Below are 20,349 nucleotides of genomic sequence, written 5' to 3'. Positions count from 1 at the left end.
TTGCTATCTTTTTATTGTTACATTTTGAATTTCCTTCTAGGATATATTTTATTTGCTTTTGCATGATGAATATTCATTGTCTGTGTTTTTAAAGTTTTGTGCTTACTTTACAAAAATAAAATTTTAAAAGAAATTGTACTGGATTCTAAAGGAAAATGTCAGACATTGTAATAGTATATTAAGTTGAAAGGCAGCAGTAATTACTGTTTGCCTTCCCCAGTTTCTGCTACTTTGTGCAGAAATAAAAATCAGTGTCAGTATATTGCATCCCTTATTAGTGTAATGGTCATTTTAAATTAAGCTCTGCTTTATATTTAAGATATGTAAAACATACTTATTTGAAGAGCATATCACTTGAGTGATTTTATTTAAACTCTGCCATTTCTCACTGATGCTCAAGACAGATTACAGGGTTTTTAGCTCTTGAGAAAATGTAGGAGAAAATGTAGAAGGCAAATACTGGTCTCCACATATATCTTACTACCAGAGTATACCTACAACATTTTCTCGAGAAATAGGAAGAATCCTGTTGCATTAAATGATGGTCCATATAATCCACACTAGGACAGTGAACAAAATAGTTACCCAGAATCAGATTTAAAGTAGTGACTTCAAACAGCATTTAATATACAATTAAATGCCTATCCCCGTGGGAACTGAACCAAAGTAGAAGCAAAATATCAGGGGTCAGTAGTCTTTGAAAGTCTCAATAGACCTTTGCCAGTCTATACCAGATAGGCAGATGCTGACACAGTTATAGTTAAAATGAGAGGGGAGGAAATCAGTGGAATATGTCACTCTTGCCTTTCTGGAGTATTAGAATAGAACCCCAGTTTGAAGATAAATGTGCACTTCCATATTTCCGTTTCCAGGACTTGGCATACCCACAAAAGCCTTACTGCTGATATACTTGTCAATTTATTTTTGATTGTATTGAAAAAAGGTATAAAGTTATTTTAGAACAACTATCTCTGGATCATGGTTAGGAAGATCCCAAAATATCTGGGAATTTTTTTCTAGAGACACAAAAGTATGTTCCCCTTCCCCTTTTCAAAAAACCATGTATTTGTCCAGCCTTATTTGTGCCTGTATGCTGATATGGCTTCAGACCCTTTTTTCATATAAAACAAAAAGTCAAAGCTTGGATCCTATAAAAACTGGTAAAAAGAGTTGGCAGAATGGATTGATTCCACTTTGCTTTCCCCCAGCTGTCCCCTTTGGACGCCCCAAAAGGCTTTAGGGAGTGTTAAGAGATATCTGTGGCATTAAGTACTGCAGTGGAATTGCAAAACTTGAGAGGGTTTGGGAGGGAACACCATTTTTAAATTTCTTTATGCTATTTATAGTTCATTGCCATCACTTAGACTTAAGGCACATTGCACGGTATAAGTCAATACAGGACAGGTCACATAAGACTAGGACCATGAGAAGCAGCAATTTTGCCCAAATCCCACCCTCACAGAAACCTACCACATTGCAGCACATTTTATTTACTAGGATATCCCAAGTGACTGTATTCTGTGGAGCTGCTGGAGTGGGGGAGATCTGTCCCACCAATGTTATTTGCAAGCTTTTCCATACTGTTTCTTGATATAATGACAAGTGTCAATAAAACCTGAAACCTCAGGTTACAGAATTATATCTTAACTAGTAATCAAGCCTGCTGTTATCAAAATACAGTGGGCGCTAGGCAAGGGAGCCCACGGCAGTCGCGCGCAGCGGGGCTGCCGAGGACTCCCTGGCCGGCGGCCTGACACGGTGAGAGGCGCTTCGTGCCTCTCGGTGCATCAGGCCGCCGGCAAGGGAGGAACTGCGAGCTGCGCTACATGCGGCTCGCAGTTGCTCCCTTTTCGCCAGGGCGGAAATCGGCGAGGCCTGCCGATTGGCTTCGCGCCTGCCGATTGGCCCCACCGATGGTCTGTCCCTTAAGGGACACCGTAGGGTCAGGGCTGGGCGGGCCAACAGGCCTGGTACTGGCGATTATGCACAGCGCTGGCCCGCCGCAGCCCCGGCTTACCCAGGAAGCTACGGAAGATCCCGTGTTTGTTTAACGTGGGTCTTCCATAGCCCTGGGCCAGGAGGCGCCCGTGCTGGCAGCGGCAGCGACCATTATCAGGGATTTTCCCCGAAGCGCTGCTGCCGCCAATCCAGACATTATGGCCCGTGCATAATGGGCCCATGTCTCAATCATGGCGATCAGGATTTTCTTTCTGTGCTAGATTTTTTATATATATGTAAGTAAAAACTCAACAATGGCCACAGGATTGGAAAAGGTCAGTTTACATTCCAATCCCAAAGAAGGCAATGCCAAAGAATGTTCAAACTACCGCACCATTGCACTCATTTCTCAGGCCAGCAAAGTTATGCTCAAAATCCTACAAGCTAGGCTCCAGCAATATGTGGACCGAGAACATCCGAGCACCAAAGAATTGAGGCTTTTGAACTCTGGTGCTGGAGAAGACTCTTGCGAGTCCCTTGGACTGCAAAGCGAACAAACCAGTCAGTCCTAGAGGAAATCAGCCTGGACTGCTCCTTAGAAGGCCAGATCCTGAAGATGAAACTCAAATACTTTGGCCACCTCATGAGAAGGAAGGACTCCCTGGAGAAGAGCCTAATGCTAGGAGCGTTCGAGGGCAAAAGAAGAAGGGGACGACAGAGAATGAGGTGGCTGGATGGAGTCACTGAAGCAGTCGGTGCAAAATTAAATGGACTCCAGGGAATGGTAGAGGACAGGAAGGCCTGGGTCGGACACAACTTCGCACATAACAACAACAACAAAGTAAAAATGCAACAGTAATTTAGCATCTGAGATGCCAGTCCTATTAACTCTCATCTTCATTCTTTACCTATTATTGGCTAACTTTCTATGGTTACACCAACATGTGAAAATCCATTCCCTCCAAATATCAATACAAGGTATTGCTTCAGTATTTTTGTGGGGCGGAAGTTCTCTCTACTTTTTACATTAATTTACCCTGTAAAAGAGCTGACATTTTCCTGCTTTCATTTCTTCTTTTCATTCAGCAGTTCCCCTTGTGGAGTGAAAGAAACATGAGAAGCCAAACCGTTCCGTTTTGCTTGCAAGAGGTTTCAAAAGTGAGCAGCAAGCAGATGACAGCAGCCCTCCCACCACTGGCAAGATCTCTGATCTGCAACTCTGATTTGTGTCAGAGCTCCTTTCCACCCCTTCCTCTGTCTCCCTTCCTCCTCAACCCCGTGAGAGAACAGAAACCTTTCCAACAGATATCATGAGCTCCCACTACCTCATTTAAGAGGCAGTCTAAATGGTCCCCATTCCATTCCAACCAAATCTTTTCTTTCTTAAACATGAAGTGAAGACCTATCCAGGCCATGTGCTGCAGGAGTTTTGAACTGCTCTTTCTTTTGGTGATGCTGATGTTGGGCAAGCCAGGAACATACGGTAAGTTTACTTCTTTCATATATGAACCTTGCAATCAGAAAAATAACATTTGCATGTTGATCCCTTCCCCCCCCCCCAATACGTTGTGGCAAGATACTGAACTATTGCTTCTGCTCTGGTGAATCTTAAAGATTCTGTGGTCCCTGTTATCCTTCCACCTGATTTGCCCGTCCACAGACAATGTACTCTGGGTTTAGCCCAAAGGCTTGCAATCACCTTACCTTCCTCTCCTCACAATAGGTACTTTGTGAGGTAGATGGAACAGAGTGCACTGACAGGACTTCTCTTTAAGAACAGTTCTAACAGGACCGTGACTGGCCCAAGGTCACAGAGATGGCTGCATGTGGAGAAGGGGAATTTTCCAGATTAGATTCTGCTGCTTTTAACCACTACACCAAGCTCATTCCATTAATCAAATACAGATTGGCAAAGACAGACTATAGACAAAGTAAATGTAGTTATATATTTAGTCCTCATAAATCTGATTACAGGTGTTTGACGCTTCTGTTGACATAGGAAAAGAGAAAGTCCAATAAGCTTGCTCAGTGTGACATCATCCAAAAAGAACCATCCAGCGTAACCCGGTTCTGAAAAAACAAACTTTTAAAACTGAAACTCTGTAAATCAGATAAAGTTTCACTTATATAACAGATAATCAAATTTATTCTAAGCAGGCCCATAGAATCAGAAATCATCATCTACCAGCTACAACATTTTCCTTGTTGTTGTTGTTAGGTGCTAAGTTGTGTTTGACTCATTGCGACCCCATGGACAATGATCCTCCAGGCCTTCCTGTCCTCTACCATTCCCCGGAGTCCATTTAAGTTGGGGTGTGGAATTGGGTTAGTTATATTGAATTTTGCTGCCATTCTTGTCGTAACTTTTGTATTAATTGTATTATGTTTTATTGTGCTTTTATTGTTTAAGGGGATTGGTTTGTATGTGACCCGCCTTGAGCCTCCGAGAGGAGGTGGGATATAAATTTAATAATAATAATAATAATAATAATAATAATAATAATAATAATAATAATAATAAATTCCTTTATTCCTTTACTAAGTAATTTTTAATCAACATTACCGAATGTTTGTAGTAATTGTTGTTATTTGCGAAATCATGCCCGACCATCGCGACCCGTCGACTAATTGGAGGTGGGCCCCGAAGGACGCCTTCTCTCCCCTCCCCCCTCCCCCGGCCCTTTACTTCATCCCCCCCCAGGCCTTTACAACACACTTCATTGTTGTGGCGTGTCTGTATCTTATTTTGAAGGGATGTTTAAACATTACCATAGCGATCAGAGAGTGCTAGGGCAGTGGTTGAGAGTAGAGGAGTAAACTACTCCCCCCCCACCGGGACTCTGTAAAAGGCGTTGAGTGGTCCCCGGTGACTGGTCCCCGGCATTGAGTGGTCCCCGGTGATAAAAAGGTTGGGGACCACTGACTTAGGTGACTGTTCCAAAGTCTCCCTGTGAAATGAACCCTACCCCTATTTTACTACTACTCTTGTAGCATCCATTAAAAACAAAAACAGAATATATTGGCTATCTAATCTTTTAATGACAGACCTCAGTTATTGCCTAGCTTTGATTAACCCAGTTAACAAGTCACTGACATCAGTATTTTATCATCCTTCATGTTGTTGTTGTTATAATATCTGGATTTATTTTCAGTCACTCTCACTGAATCCGGCTCATGATGGGTTACAGATTAAAACTGTAGAAATTACAATAAAAACAGGATAAAACGCACAATCAACCCATATAACAGTACAAGGAGCAAAAGCACAAAACAGCAGCTGACATATAACCAATCAAAGTTCCCCTCCCTCCCTGCACAACCTAAACCATGCTACAGTGGATGGTAGTTGATTAGCAAGGTAGCAGTTTGCTAATGAAGATGAGACTCGGTCAGCCATTTATTGTATGCCTCCCACGAGAGGACTGGCCCAGCACAGAAAGGAGCCTGACCATCTGCCATCTGCCCTGAGGCCTGCTTCATCCCAGCCGGGAGAGCAGGCCTTGTGTGAGGATTCCCTCACAGGGAAGCGACCATATCATTGCCCCAGTGATTCCAGTGCGCAAACTGGAGTAGAACTAAAATAGAACCTTCCAGAAACTGCAACAAACAAAACCCCAAACACTGGGTGGGAGGTAGGGAAGCTGTTCAGGCTGCAGAGTCACAAGGTGGCTGAAGTGGAAGCATGTGGTGCCTATATAGGCACCCACATTCCGCCTCCTATGCATGCTGCGGGGTCACATTCTCTCCAGCAGCCCTCACTGCTGCCATCATCCTTGGCTACCTCCCACTTCATAAATGGCGGCCGTGGTGATTCCTGTCCGCTAATTGTAATGGTATGAGATGATAAAGCCCTCCAATAGAAGAGGAGGGGGGCATGGACCTTTCAGCCCTAGCCTCGACCAAATGCCTGTTGGAAGAGCTCTGTCTTGCAGGCCCTGCGGAACTGTGATAGCTCTGACATGACACTCAGCTAGTCCAGGTGCTCATTTCATCACGTAGGGACCAGGACCAGAAACGCCTTGGCCCTTGACGAGGCCAGGTGCACTTCACATGGGCCGAGAATCATAAGTTTATTAGTGCCCACAGAACACAAATATCTGCAGACTGTGTAGGGAGATAGACGATCCCTGAGATATGTCGCGTCCAGACCATGGATGGCCTTAAAAGTTAAAACCAAAACCTTGAAATTGATCCGGAACACCATCGATAACCAATGCAGCTGCTTCATATTCCCATGAGGATCCTGGCAGCCACATTCTGTACCAGTTGCAATTTCTGGGTCAAGGCCAAGGGTGGGCCTGCATAGACCAAGTTACAGAAGTCTTGTCTGGAGGTCACCATCACATGGATAATTGTGGCCAGGTGGACTGGAGACAGTAGCCTCGCTTGGCGGAATGTTATGTAGCTAATGAATTCTAGAACAACTATGGATAGTGTCCAGTAAATACTGTAGGGCTGCTGAAATTCTTCCCGCTTTCTTTTCAGGGATAGAAGAAGCTCAGAACTGCACTATTACTGTTAACGTTGAACGGAATACACAATATCGCCTAAAGTCTGGAAATGCAGCCATCATAAAGTGCCCAGTGATATATTGCCAAAATAAGCCTGAAATCAAGTGGTACAAAAAGATCGATAATAGTTCTTTGCTCCTGCATAGTGAACAAAGGCACACGTTTACATGGATTGCTGATAATGTTTTTGTTTTGAATTTTTCATCTGTTCATCAGAATGACAGTGGACTGTATCGTTGTGAAAGTATATCAGGAATCCAAAAAGACACAAGCCATTACATAAATGTCACTGTCCAAGGTAAGCTTCATATGTGATCAATGTAGTGATGATGATATTCTCCAGTTGACTGACTGACTGACTGCAGATAGCTCATGTTCAAGTTGTCTAAAAGCTGCCTTAGGACAGAAAGGCACAACAGAAATAATATCAAAATGCAAATCATACACTGGAATCTAGTCAACTGGGATTTGTTGGACTGTGGTCCTTCAGGGTTTTCCCCCCCTTTTGTCCAAAGATTCTATATAATCATCTTCAACTTCTGTGTGTGGGGGAGGGGTCACATTTTGCATAAAAGAGATCCTTTGTTGCAATGGTCCGCAACCTTTGTCAGGCTGCGGACCGCTGCGCCGGGAAGCGGGGAGAGGGCGACCCGGGGCCCCACGCGTGCGCGGCAGCCCCGGCGCAAATGCGCATGTGCAGACTTGCCATGCGTGCGTGTTTGCGCCCCCGCCGGACGCAAACGCGCACGTGCGGCAAGTCTGCACGTGCACGTTTGCGCCACCGGTATGCCGGCGGCCGCGGCTCCCTCTCCCCGCCCCTCCAGGCCGCAAGGAAATCGGCCACCAAAGCGGCCGATTAGCTTGCGGCCCGGCAAGCTTCTCTTCCCACCCCCTCCCAAAGCAAGAAGCTTGCCGGGGCGCAAGCTGATCGGCCGCTTTGGCGGCCGATTTGCTCGCAGCCTGGCGAGCTTCTCACTGTGGGGGGGGGGGGGCGGGAAGAGAGAGCCACGGCCCAGTGCCAAAGCCTTTGCGGCCCGGCACCGGGCCGTAGCCCGGGGGTTGGGGACCACTGCTTTTTTGTTTTCTGCATGAAACATTGAGTTCTTTTACCTGCAACGGCCGCTATTTTTTTTAATTCAATACTTCTCAGTTGAAATGCCTGTGCATCTAATCATGGGTGCACAGTGCTTCTTTATTGCCCCCCCCTTATGGAGTCTTGTTTCTTTTAAAAATGAATCTTGTTCCTTATTGAGGGGGAACCTTAGAGAGGCATGTTTTTGCTACAGCTCTGGAGGGGGGGGGGTTGGCTTTTCCTGCATGGTTGCAGGCCTATTCATTGCTTCAGGAAATTTGCTTAAAAATTAAACTTTCTTCCCCGGGAGAAGGGAGAGGGAGGCAGCTGCAAGGACAGGACATTGGAGGCGGAGACAGCACTTCTTCAACTCCATACTTTTTTTTTTGCTGGTGGCCTGCTGGTTGCTCTCCTGTAGCTAGTGCTACATAGGTTGGTGTATCCACTTTTTGGGATTCACCAACTAGCGCTTTAAAATGGAGGATGTAGCCATCTGTTTACTGCCCAGACGCTGCATGTTGGTGATGTCATATGGAGGAATATAACAATGAAAGGTAAGTGTTTCACTATTTTTAAAAGATGCAGAAATCCCCTTACAGTTCAACTCAATAACCATGTACAGTTCCAACAATGTTTCCTGTTGATTGTCATTTCTGGTTCTCTTCTGTCAGGTACCCCCACACCCCTTAATGACATCAGCAAGGAGTCACTAGAGAGGAATGTGACTAAAACCCTCCACAGACATTCATTTGATTTGACTGCTGTTGTTACAGGGGTTGTTCTTTCTGCTTTACCACAAATGTTGCCAGATAGGAGCAGGTGGAGTACTGTTTCATTTAGCCTATGAAGCTGTCTGGAAAGTTCGTTAGGGCTCTGGCCCAGGAGCTCCACGTTTGCAGAAATCCCAAAGAAACGATAGGCAAGATCCCAGTTTGCTTACAAGAAAATTTCAATAAGTAATTATGAAGCTTACAGAAATAGCAAGTTCAGCTGCTATCTGCTGGGTCTTGAACTAACATACACAGTGAAACATAGTCAGACCTTGGTGTAAACTGCACGGAGCTTTTATTCCAACCCCAGATCGATTCAGTCCCTGCCCTCTACACAGAATGCGATTTACGTTTGGATTTTGGGCGATTTTAATTTTCCTTCTGCAGCAAGAAGGATTGATCTGGAGTGACCCTACCTTTATTGTGTGATATCTCAGAGTGCTTTTAATGCTCAATATCCATTTGGGAAAGAAAGCTCCATGGTAGAGAACCTCTGATAGGCTACACCTGGTCATGTGACACGCTTGCCTTAAAGGAGAAGCCCCTGATTTCTCTCAACTTCTGTCGGTCCTGGATTTTTCCTCCCTCCTCTGCCTTTTTTGATCCTCTCCCCCCCCCTCCAAGAAAAGAAAGAGGCTCCCTGCTTAGCTCCTCTCCTCCCACCCTTCAAGAAAAGAAAGAAAGAGGCTTGGCTCCCCCCCCACCACCTTCTGAGCCTTCCTAACCACGTGCAGAAGACTTTCCTGTTTCAATGGGGAGGAGGGGGGAGAGAGGAAGACTCGAGTTCAAAGCAATCTGAATTCAACAGGATTGACAATGAAATAAAGAAAGTAAGTGCAGACTCTGCCCTTGAGACAAGATGCATAGCTAAACCTAAGCATCTTATATCCTGAGTGACGCTTTCTCAGTCAGGGTTTCATGAAGTCCTGGGGTTTCTTGATGTTTAATTCTGTTTTAGTTGCATCACATTGTTGTTTTTACATCTTAGTTTCTTAAGGTATGTCTTGCTGGTGGTGGAAATGGCCATCAAGTCACAGCTGACTTATGGACCGTTTATGCACTGCTGCAGGCTGGAGTTTTAGTTGTGGCAGGTTGCCCCACCTATTCCTGCACCCACACGGAGGAGCATTTGGCTCAGTGCGCCTCATCCGCCCATGATTTGTGCTCCTGCACGGGATCTGGGGCAGTGAAGTTCCCAGTGCATAAATGGTCATGGTGACACCATAGGGTTTACAAGACAAGAGATGTTCAGAGTTGCTTTGCCATTGTCTGCAATCACATTGGAGGTCACCCTGGTATCCCTTGGAGGTCTCCCATCCAAATACTGACCAGGGCTGAGTCTGTTTAGCTTTCCAAGATCTGATGAGATCAGGCTAGCCTGGGCTGTCCCTGTCAGAGCAAGATATGTCTTAGGTCAGTAACATTTAGTGACTCAGGAGCCAGTTGTGGCTCTTTGACCTGTGACTGTTCTGAGGACTGTTCCTTAATATGGCAATATCCTCATGTTTCAGGAAAGTGGGCAAGGGCCTTGCCTCGTGAGGTTGGCACGTGATTTCTACTGTGATTCCTACTATGAAACAGCTGTTGTTGAAGGAACTGAAGCAAGGTGTAAGCTGCAAACCTTCCTGAGATGTGTGCCTCATGCCAAGGATGGAAGTAAAGGGCCCATTCTCTCCAGCAACACCCCTGAATTTGTATCTGCAGCCCCTGTACTCAAGTCACAGCATCTGAACAGCTTTCAGGAAGACAGCAAGGTGGCTGCATAGAATAAAGAGTAAAATCGCCACAATCAGGAAAAGAGCAAGCTGGCCACAGTGTGTAGGAGGGTGGTTTTAGTCCCTTTTCTCAGTGACCAGATTTCTCTCCTCTGGGTGTCTCAGAATTCTCACTTGACATGGCAGAAACTGAACAAGAAGGCCAAAGGGGATATAAAAGGTGCATAGGGCTCTTGCGAAAAAGGGCTTCATGGTGCTGCTGGCTGCTCAGAGCAGAAGTTTGCCCCTCCCACTTCCTTTGCTGCCTTCTCATCCTCTTCCTGACATGAGGCAGAGTAGTTTGGTTACCTTGTTCTCACCTGAGCGTCTGAAACACCACAAGCTAAGTTTAGCTATTGTATGACATTATACTCTGTTAAGAGATTCCTTAATAAGTTGAAGTTGGTCCTTAAATATTAAAACCGTCCCTTGAAAAAGCTGTAGGCGAAACGCGTCGGGACTTGTGTGAAATAAGAATTAAAGAATAACTGAAACTATATAAGTCCAATTTGGATATTTTTTATTGCCATATTGGTTTCCCAGTGCGTCTGTACTATTCTGTATTTGTCTCTTCACTGGGACCCACCCCTCCCAGTTCATTCATTTTTGCTTGTAATTTAAAAGCTTTAATAAATATTTAATATTTATATTACAGTAAAAGTGTGTTTGGTGGGGTGGCACACAGATAGGATTGCCAACTCTGGGAAAATGAAGATTTTGAGAGTGGAACCTGATATATTCATCAGCTATGTGAAGCACGTAGAAATCCAAGGGATTCTCCAATACTGTGTGGCCCAGGAGATACAATAAGACAGTGGTCCCCAACCTTTCTGAGGCTGGGGACCGGCAGGGCGATTTCGGCCGCGCATGGCTTGTGGCCTGGGAAGCTTGCGGCCTGGGAAGTTTTTTACTGCGGGGGGGCGGGGAGAGGGAGCCGCGGCCCGGCGCCACGGCCTTCACGGCCCGGCACTGGGCCGCGGGCCGCAGGTTGGGGACCACTGCAATAAGACATTCCTCAGTGCTGACAAATATATTTGATAACAAGAATATTAAAAGGTAAAGGTAAAGGTATCCCCTGTGCAAGCACCGAGTCATATCTGACCCTTGGGGTGACGCCCTCCAGCGTTTTTTTGGCGGACTCAATATAGGGTGGTTTGCCAGTGCCTTCCCCAGTCATGACCGTTTACCCCCCAGCAAGCTGGGTACTCATTTTACCGACCTCGGAAGGATGGAAGGCTGAGTCAACCTTGAGCCGGCTGCTGGGATCAAACTCCCAGCCTCATGGGCAAAGCTTTCAGACGGCTGCCTTACCACTCTGCGCCACAAGAGGCTCTGAATATACACATATATTATAAGAATACTAGGACAAGAATATTAGGAAGTTCTTAAGGCCACTTAAGTTCTTAAGGCCACTTAGCCACTGAGAAAAGTGCTACTTTTTGATAATGGACCTAGAATCCACAACCTTGTTCTGGCAAACTCAGTTTCTCATTCATTGTAGGATATTGAGTGGTGAATCATGCATAAAGAATATACAAACTCATATGATGGAATAAGCAGACTTTATTGTACAGCCCTCTGTTGATTCTTTTCTCGGCTTCTACCATAAGGTGAACAGATTTTAACATTGGTAAACACCATTGACCGGGGGAGTTCTTGATTAAAAATTTGGTCTATATGGAGCAACAAAAAGTTTCATAGAATGCATAGAACGCAAAAATAGTATTGTAATATATATTTTTAAATTTTAACATAAGTACAATTTGCCAGGTGCCCCCAGTTGTCCCTCCAAAAGTGGTACAATCTGGTCACCTTATTCTACCACCTGGAGGTAGGCAACCCCACACACAAGCCAAGCAGTCATTATGTGACTCTTTTGGTTGATGCAGCTGTGAATGTGACTTTCCATGAACTACAGACTAAGTACCACTGTCTTGGGTATTTTATTTCTGATTTGTATTATCCTTGAGTCAGTTTCAGGTTCTTTTTTCAACATCTGTCTAGAATCATTCTGCGTTTCTGATTGTTCACATCTGGTGTTTGCCTGTGAATGTGTTTATCTCTCTATAAATAGCTAGCTATCTCTCTGCCGGTAGATTTAGGGATGGGCTTGATGGGCAAAATTTGTCATGGAATTTGCTCTGTTTGTGGTGCACAAACAGAAGTAACAAACCTCCATGAACTTTTAAAGCACATTGTGATGGTTTGTGGTGGTTCATGAATGGAGCTGAAAATAGAGGTGTAAAAGAATTACAAGTCCCTTTAAACCTCTGCTTTCTGTTTCCTGAAAAAGCTGCATAACAGCCAGCCCCCCCCCCCCCAAAAAAACAGCTGAGCTGTGGGGAGCACACCGCTCCCTGCTGCTCAGCTGTTTCAGGTTGACTTGTGCAGTCTGAGTATCTTTTGTTGTGGATGAGAGCAGAGGAAATAGTTTCATCCTGGGAAAGGGTGATGTTTATGAGCCAACTGGATGAAGACAGGTAGGTTGGAAAGAGTGTTGAAAAACAGATAGGTTGGAATTCTCTCAGGCAAAAAAGCAATCTCCCTTAGCCTCCAGATGGGAGTTGCATCTCTCTCAACTGTTTCCTGGCTACTTGCAGAAGTGGGAGGAGAGAATAATCCAAGATGGGCTAGAGCAGGATTATTATACTCTGCACATTCTGCTGGGTGCACAACAGGCTTCACATATGTTGAAATTTGATATCCTTCCATGTGTATTTGTTGGATTTTATATATATGAACAAAAATAAAATTGAATCTATACCCAAACAAGTCTGTAGTAACCAGTGACTCAGATAATTTGTATCCCAACCAAGCTAAACAAAATCATCAGTAGCATTATTGTAAAAATAATTTCTAAAAAAGAATTAACTAAAGGTAAGAAATGGTTTCTGCCATTGATTGTTAATTTCTTTATACTGCAGCCCAAACAGCAGAACTCTCTGTCACTTCTCTTTCACTTTGTGGTCTTGAAGAGGGAAGTGAATTCATGCTGAACAAAAATAGTAAATAGGTAGGAAGCCAAGCCAGCACTTTTGGGAACCCACCTTCTGTTAAAAGTAAGCTGTTACTGCATTATGTTCAAAGGCATAATTGACAGACCATAATAACCTTTTTGAATTTGCAGATAATATCACAGATAGAGCAGATGAAACAGACAAGGCATGGATTATTTATCTCCTCTCATCACTGGGTGTGCTGTGTGTCATTGCTGTTATCTGCTGGGGGCCGCTGTATTTCATGTGGAAGAATCCTGGTAAAGTCTATCATTCTTTTCACTTTTGGTTTCCCCTTCTTTTGCAAGGGCAGTGAGATTTGCCTGCCTGACTGCAGCCAAACATGATTTCCTTTTTCTTACAGTTCTTTAAATACTATAGTTAAATGCTATTTTCTTGATAATATGCCCTATTTTACTCCATACAATCAAAGCAGTCTGATCTACTAATAAAACGTGTTGAGTTCTTACTTGATCCCAGTTCTCTAGCCCAGTGGTCCCCAACCCCCGTCCTCCTCCCTGGCTACTGCCTCGGGGGCTGCCCTGCCACTCTGCTGCCAGCTCACCTTTGGTGCTCTCCAGCGACTGCCATGGCTGGGGCTCCCCCTTGCCGTGGCACTGTGCAGCTGTTTCTGGCAGTGACCCCCAGCGGGCGGTGGGAAGTAAAAGGCACTGGCTGGAAAGCAAGCGGAGCAGGGGCTCAGGCGGCAGCGGTGACATCCCTTGGCAAAAGACTACCCCCCGGGCCTCAGTAAAATTGTCAAGCGTTGACGGGTCCCCAGTGATAAAAAGGTTGGGGACCACTGCTCTAGCCTATGTCTTGAAAGCATTTTATGGGATTTCTTATTACAGAAAGAGGATTACAAATAGAATGGAATACAAAATAGTCTTCCCAATATTTATAAATTTGGATGGTTTCCTCAAAGCAATGTTCATATTTGGGACAAATTATAAAGAAAGTTCACACAATCACTCCATTCATAATAAGTATTTTTTTCCATTCCAGTTAAAAACAAGAAGATTTCATCAGGCTCACAAAGTGAAATGAATGTGGTAGGTTTGTTCTTTTGGTGTGTGTTGCTAACTAAACCTTAGTTATTGTAGCTTATCTATAGGTGCTTTAATATGCAAACTATTACAAAAAACACAGAGAGTGGTCAGACCTCAACTTAAGGATCTTGCTGTTTCAAATAAAGGGCACCCCCCTGCATGTAAAAGACTCCATATTCAGCTGTATTGAGTTGTTTTAAAAACTAATAATACTTAGAAATAGGTTTGAACCAGCTGACAAACAAAATTCATCACGAATTTTGGCCAGTTCATGCAGCAATGTTCATGAACTGAAGTACAACCACAAATTTCCATGAATTTTGATGCAGTTTGTGGTGGTTCATAAAAAGCAGAAAGCAGGGCTGTTCACAGAAAACAGAGCCATTAAGACCAAAGAGCAAAAAGCAGTAAGAAGGGGGGAAAGCGGTGGTTTAATTAGCAAACCATTTCATGTGGATCATGCTCATGCCTACTTACAATCCTGTTCCCATTTATGTGGTACATTTTCCCAATATTCCCACTTATGCATGTGGTTGGATGCTTGGTTTTAGAAAGAAAAGGGAAGGTAAAGTTCTGATACTTAACATCATTGTCTGAGAAGTCATCAAATTTAAGATTTTTATCAGTAATACCCAATATCCAGTGCCAGTGAGAAAAGATTAAAAAATTCAGATGCTTGCTGGATTTCAAATGTGTTCAGTGTTTCCTTTTAAAACCTGGTCTTAAACCCTGTTCAAATCTCTTACTTTGGTGAATTATTATTGTCCCATGGTTCAGATGTATCCATAGTTTGTGTGTCTGCCTTCTTTTTGCCTTCCCTTTCATATGACTCAATAACTGAACATTTCTACTTTTTCAGAAAACTGTGTTACATCTAAACCAAAGCTTCCCATCAAACAATAAATTACAAGTAGGATGAAATCTTAATTTGTAATCCCCATTTAGAAGGAACAGATATTCTTTGTAATTCAAATCTAGCAAACTATGCTTTGTCTTAAATGTAATGATGGTTTATTATCGAGCTGCATGTGAAGGGTACAGAGTGAATATTAAGTTTAACAATCAGATATTTACAATTGTTTACAGTCTGAATCATGCCTTGTCAATCTCATAGGTAACTGTCAAGTCTGTATAAATAGTTTCATTTTTATCCAAATATTTGATTTCCCCCCCTGGTTATTTGGATAAAAGAGTCTCTTGTGTCTTTTTTTCTTGAAGTTTTGAAAGCCAAGATTTGTAAGATATTTGAATTTTGGCTACTGTTTCTGACATAATGGTTGCTCTAAACAGTTAAGTAAGTCAATTAATTACATTGTTTTTGCAGATTAATTCAGGTGAAAAGTACTACAGTGATAATCCCATTGGTACCCCAGATGAAGGATCTGTGTTACATCATGATGCTGCTACACCTGGCTTGAAGTGCAAACATGGCAGCACTATCTGTGACAATCAAGTCAGTTGCTGGAAATCATTTAGAGCAGCAACAAATCGGGTATACCATCAGTCTGTCACCAACAGCCACAATTTACCAGGTGAAGATAAGGAAATAATTGTTTATGCATCTTTGAGTCATGGGGAACATTCTCAAAGAATTCAGCCCTCAGTAGAAATAGAACTTACAGAATATGCCACCGTTAGGCAGAACAATTAAATCTAGCCAGTATTTTTGCTCTCATTTATAAGTGACAGCCAATGTGTTCCACTGTGGCCCAACAAACATTCATAGAAAGATATCTTTATTTAGAAGAAGAAGAGTTGGTTCTTATATGCCGCTTTTCCCTACCTGAAGGAGGCTCAAAGCGGCTTACAGTCGCCTTCCCATTCCTCTCCCCACAACAGACACCCTGTGGGGTGGGTGAGGCTGAGAGAGCCCAGATATCACTGCCCGGTCAGAGCAGTTTTATCAGTGCCATGGAGAGCCCAAGGTCAACCAGCTGGATGCATGTGGGGGAGCGCAGAATCGAACCTGGCTCGCCAGATTAGAAGTCCACACACTCCTAACCACTATACCAAACTGCATATAAGCTAATCAGTTGTCACCCATTTCTTTTGTTCAAAGAAAATATGTATTCTTCTGTTAAGCTCATTGATCATTCAAATGAATCTCATTGATTGAATTTTAGTGATTCTATCTTTGTAAGATTCTACACATGCGCCATTTGTACCAAACCTTGATCTGATCATATTACTGTTGATTACTCTATTATTCTATTATTACATTGCTAAATGGTCCAAAGGCATAAAATGTAACAATCTTGGTGAAGTTATGCAGGTTTTAGTTGGCTCAGTAGAAATCCTACACATGACAACTTGAGTTCCTAGGAAGATGTGTTGCATATAAAATAAATAATAATATAATAATTTTTCTGCAAAGACTATCAGCAAATGTTTTATTCTCATCCTAAAATGTATTCCCTACGACCACTTCATTATAACCAGAATAGAATATTCACAATGAAAATAGGTTTTTTTAAAGTATAATTTTGAGGAACTGCAATGTACTCACTGAACTCCTGGGCGATTGTCATTGAATTGATGTATTTTTAATTTGAGTTGAATAGCAAACAAACTAATTTTTGATAATTTATTTCACTGATCTAATCTTCATTGGTGATATCACTTATTGCTGTTATTGGGAAATCCAAATGGGAGCAAAATAAACAAGTACAAAAACAGGGCTATGATAGCAGAACATCAACTGTATGAAAATATTGTAATTATCCATGTTAGTAAAGAAAAAAATAAGAATTCATGAAATAATCTATTGATTGCTAGATAAATTACTGCTACACAGTACATTGTTATCAGGAATGCTAGAGTGGCTGTCAGGTAGATTTGATGTTAACATTGGGATTTCTCCTTGAAAATGCAGAGCCAAGCTAGACAATACAGGTGGCTTCAGGAACACCTGCCATTTTGAAGTACACACTTCCCAGCTGGGTACTTCTTTAAACTGAGCCAGATGGCTCAGTTATGGTTGGGGCCACCATAGCATGTGGGAAGGAAAGGCTCCTGCCTTCCTTCCCCATTTTTTAAACTTAAAATAGTGCTGGAAGGAAGAGAACATCGACCAATAACTGAATTCTGAGGTCTTTCAAAGTTTTCACTTTCATAAAAAGCAGCCAGCTTTCCCCCCCATATGAAAATCTGTCCTACATCCTGCAGATCTTAAACAGGAAAAAAACTTAAATTGAGCATAGAAAGGTAAAAGGCAAGGAGGCAGGATTTAGCTCTGCCTGCTTCCACTATATTTTTATTGTAATCTTTGGAACAAACATGCAACAATAATGATCCAGAACAAAAATGTGAGTTAAAAGATGCATGTGTGTCTTCTTTGCACATCATTAACCACAGTGACTCTAATGCACTAATGATTTGATTCAGTATGAGGCAGCTTTATGTGTATGATGTGTTAAGTTCAGGGAATGGATGAAGAAGTAAAGTCTAGCAAGAATCTGATGTCCTATAAAACTGAATAAGTTCATATAAAGCACAGAATTTATGGCACACTAGTCAACATTTCAGAGCCTCTTGTGGCGCAGAGTGGTAAGGCAGCCGCCTGAAAGCTTTGCCCATGAGGTTGGGAGTTCAATCCCAGCAGCCGGCTCAAGGTTGACTCAGCCTTCCATCCTTCCGAGGTCGGTAAAATGAGTACCCAGCTTGCTGGGGGGTAAACGGTAATGACTGGGGAAGGCACTGGCAAACCACCCCGTATTGAGTCTGCCATGAAAACGCTAGAGGGCGTCACCCCAAGGGTCAGACATGACTCGGTGCTTGCACAGGGGATACCTTTACCTTTACCTTTAACCACAGTGACACTGAATATAGGCATTCTACAAATGCTTACTTATAAGTTAAATGTATTTATAATTGTATTATTCTTCTAATTTCAAACCTATGTGATTGTGAACCATTCACATCTGCAAGTAGAATTAATTCATCTCTCTACATGCTGAGTTTACAAGGGAAGAGTCCAAGCCACAGAGTAATTTTGCAAAGTTTTCAATGACTCTCGTATCCTGAAGGCTCTACATTGAAATCACCTCCTTTAATATCAGCAAAACCTTGATTAATAAATCATAAAATTGCTTGAAGCATTGGATCCCGGAGTACTCTTTGAGGCGAGGCTGGCATTAGAGGCTCCACAAACCCATCCCCAAAGCTTCTAGTAATGAACCAACCCCATTCCATATTTATACCTATAGGAGACAACATGTTTCTCTCTTAGTCACTCTTTATGCTTCAGCTATAGAACAGTCTAGAAACTGTTCAGGATAGTGAGTTTCTTCATATTACCACAGGCTCCATCAGAGTAACTATAAGATTCACACAGGACGATGAGGGAGTCACTTAATATTTTGTAGTAGTAGGCAAAGGAATCATTTGTTGGACTATGGGCCATACAAGTGATTCTCCAAAATATGTAATAGAAAGGTGTGTGAAATAGGTCATTGGAGGGATAGCAAAACACATAGAGACATGAAATGTGTAAGATTTTGTGCTATTTTCAGATACCCCTCTCCAGCCTTATGATGACAGACAATATTATCTGAATAATGTCCCAGGAGTTAATCAGAAATACAGTTATCAGCTCTGGGCTAGGAATTTCTTAGTTTTGAGGTTGAAGCCTGAGGTGGGGGGGGGGGAACATCTGCATGATATAATGACATATTCACCCTTTAGGGTAGTGATCCCCAACCTGTGGGCTGCAGAGCACATGTGGTCTGTTGACAAATTGGAGGTGGGCCTTGAAGGACACCTTCTCCCCCCCCCCTTCTCCCCCCTCTGAGATAACAGTATTCAAATGACAACGGTGTATGACTTACTGCTGCAGTCACCAAAGAGGCTGCATCAAAACGGGCAAGGTGCACGGAATCATCTGAAACTACTTTATGAGCATGATGTTTTAAATTTAAAAAAAATCACCCAAAAGAACAATATATGCATTAGAATTCTGCCTAATGACCTCAACAACTTGCTTTGATTTGAAAGACAAGATGTAAGAAAAACAGGAAGCGTCTCACTGTCTTAGCACGAAACAGCCCAACTACAAAGGAAAGAGTGCTGCTTTCAGATAAGAGTGGGTTGTGCACTCATTAAAAGGATGTGAAACCGTACTCAGTTGAGAGCAGATACAATTTTGAATGGAAATAATTATAAATGACTGAGTCATTAAAACGATGATAAAATGTCTTGTCCTGGAAAATCATGTATAGGCCTTCCAGTGGCTTCCAAATTGTTATCTGGTTGCTAGTTACTACTGGTAGTGGAGATACCCCAAGTATTAAACAATGGATACTCAGGTGGACTTTTAGATGAATCTCTAACAAAATCATCTTTCTTCCTTACTACTAGGTTAGTGAGAATGCCCATGCATTAGTACTCCAGAACGGGAAGATCTGGGGACTGATTATCCAGAGTATTAGACAGAGTATTATAGTTGACAGATTTATCTCTGTACTGGCAGAAACAGTTGTACGAAAACAATGAATCAATCTCCTAACTCTGCCATATTCTTGTCCTGATCTGAGCAACCTACCTTGATAATCATAGAATCATAGAGTTGGAAGGGACCTCCTGGGTCATCTAGTTCAACCCCCCACACAATGCAGGACACTCACAACCGTATCGCTCACCCACTGTAACTTGCCACACCCTTGAACCTTCACAGAATCAGCCTCTCCATCAGATGTCTTTCCATCAAATGTTTAAAAATTTCCAAAGTTAGAGAACCCATCACCGCCCGAGGAAGCCTGTTCCACTGAGAAACTGCTATAACTGCCTAAGGAGGTGGTGAATTCCCCCTGACTGGCAGTCTTCAAGCAAAGGTTGGATACACACTTTTCTTGGATGCTTTAGGATGCTTAGGGCTGATCCTGCATAGAGCAGGGGGTTGGACTAGATGGTCTGTATGGCCCCTTCCAACTCTATGATTATATGATTCTATGATTCTAACTGTCAGGAACTTCTTCTGGAGGTTTAGACAGAATTTCTTTTGAATTAATTTCATCCCATTGGTTCTGGTCTTTCCTTCTGGGGCAAGAGACAACAACTCTGCTCCAGTTGTGTTTGCTACCTGGAAATGTCCTAACCTGCTACATAACTGTAAAAAGTGATTTATAGAGATTCCTATTAACAGTCTTAAGCTTTTGGATTATATCAGTTAAAGTCTAACTTGTTTGGAAGTCAAACATTGAGCTACAGCAGATCCAAAAGGATCTGCATTTCTGTATTGAACATTTTTTGCATGTTGCTTGAC

General features: G+C 42.9%; 1 protein-coding gene across 1 annotated transcript; it reads left to right on the top strand.

Annotated features, from left to right (window-relative positions):
• The first annotated feature begins 3,044 nt into the window (after positions 1 to 3,044).
• Positions 3,045 to 16,675, top strand: BTLA (B and T lymphocyte associated). The gene is made up of 5 exons (XM_077342194.1): positions 3,045 to 3,421; positions 6,424 to 6,747; positions 13,173 to 13,301; positions 14,047 to 14,093; positions 15,415 to 16,675. The coding sequence occupies exons 1-5, from the start codon at positions 3,352 to 3,354 to the stop codon at positions 15,739 to 15,741; spliced, it is 897 nt and encodes a 298-aa protein (XP_077198309.1). The 5' UTR covers positions 3,045 to 3,351; the 3' UTR covers positions 15,742 to 16,675.
• The last annotated feature ends 3,674 nt before the right edge of the window (positions 16,676 to 20,349 follow it).

This window comes from Paroedura picta, chromosome 6, assembly GCF_049243985.1.
Source record: "Paroedura picta isolate Pp20150507F chromosome 6, Ppicta_v3.0, whole genome shotgun sequence".
Classification (NCBI taxonomy): Eukaryota; Metazoa; Chordata; class Lepidosauria; order Squamata; family Gekkonidae; genus Paroedura; species Paroedura picta.
This window is presented reverse-complemented; position numbering and strand designations above follow the sequence as displayed.

Bases quoted from the DNA above. Each gene is read 5' to 3' on its own strand.
- BTLA (XM_077342194.1), top strand. From the start codon at position 3,352: ATGTGCTGCAGGAGTTTTGAACTGCTCTTTCTTTTGGTGATGCTGATG. The intron at 13,302-14,046 runs GTAAAGTCTATC...TTTCCATTCCAG, and splicing joins TTTCATGTGGAAGAATCCTG to TTAAAAACAAGAAGATTTCA. The intron at 14,094-15,414 runs GTAGGTTTGTTC...TTGTTTTTGCAG, and splicing joins CACAAAGTGAAATGAATGTG to ATTAATTCAGGTGAAAAGTA.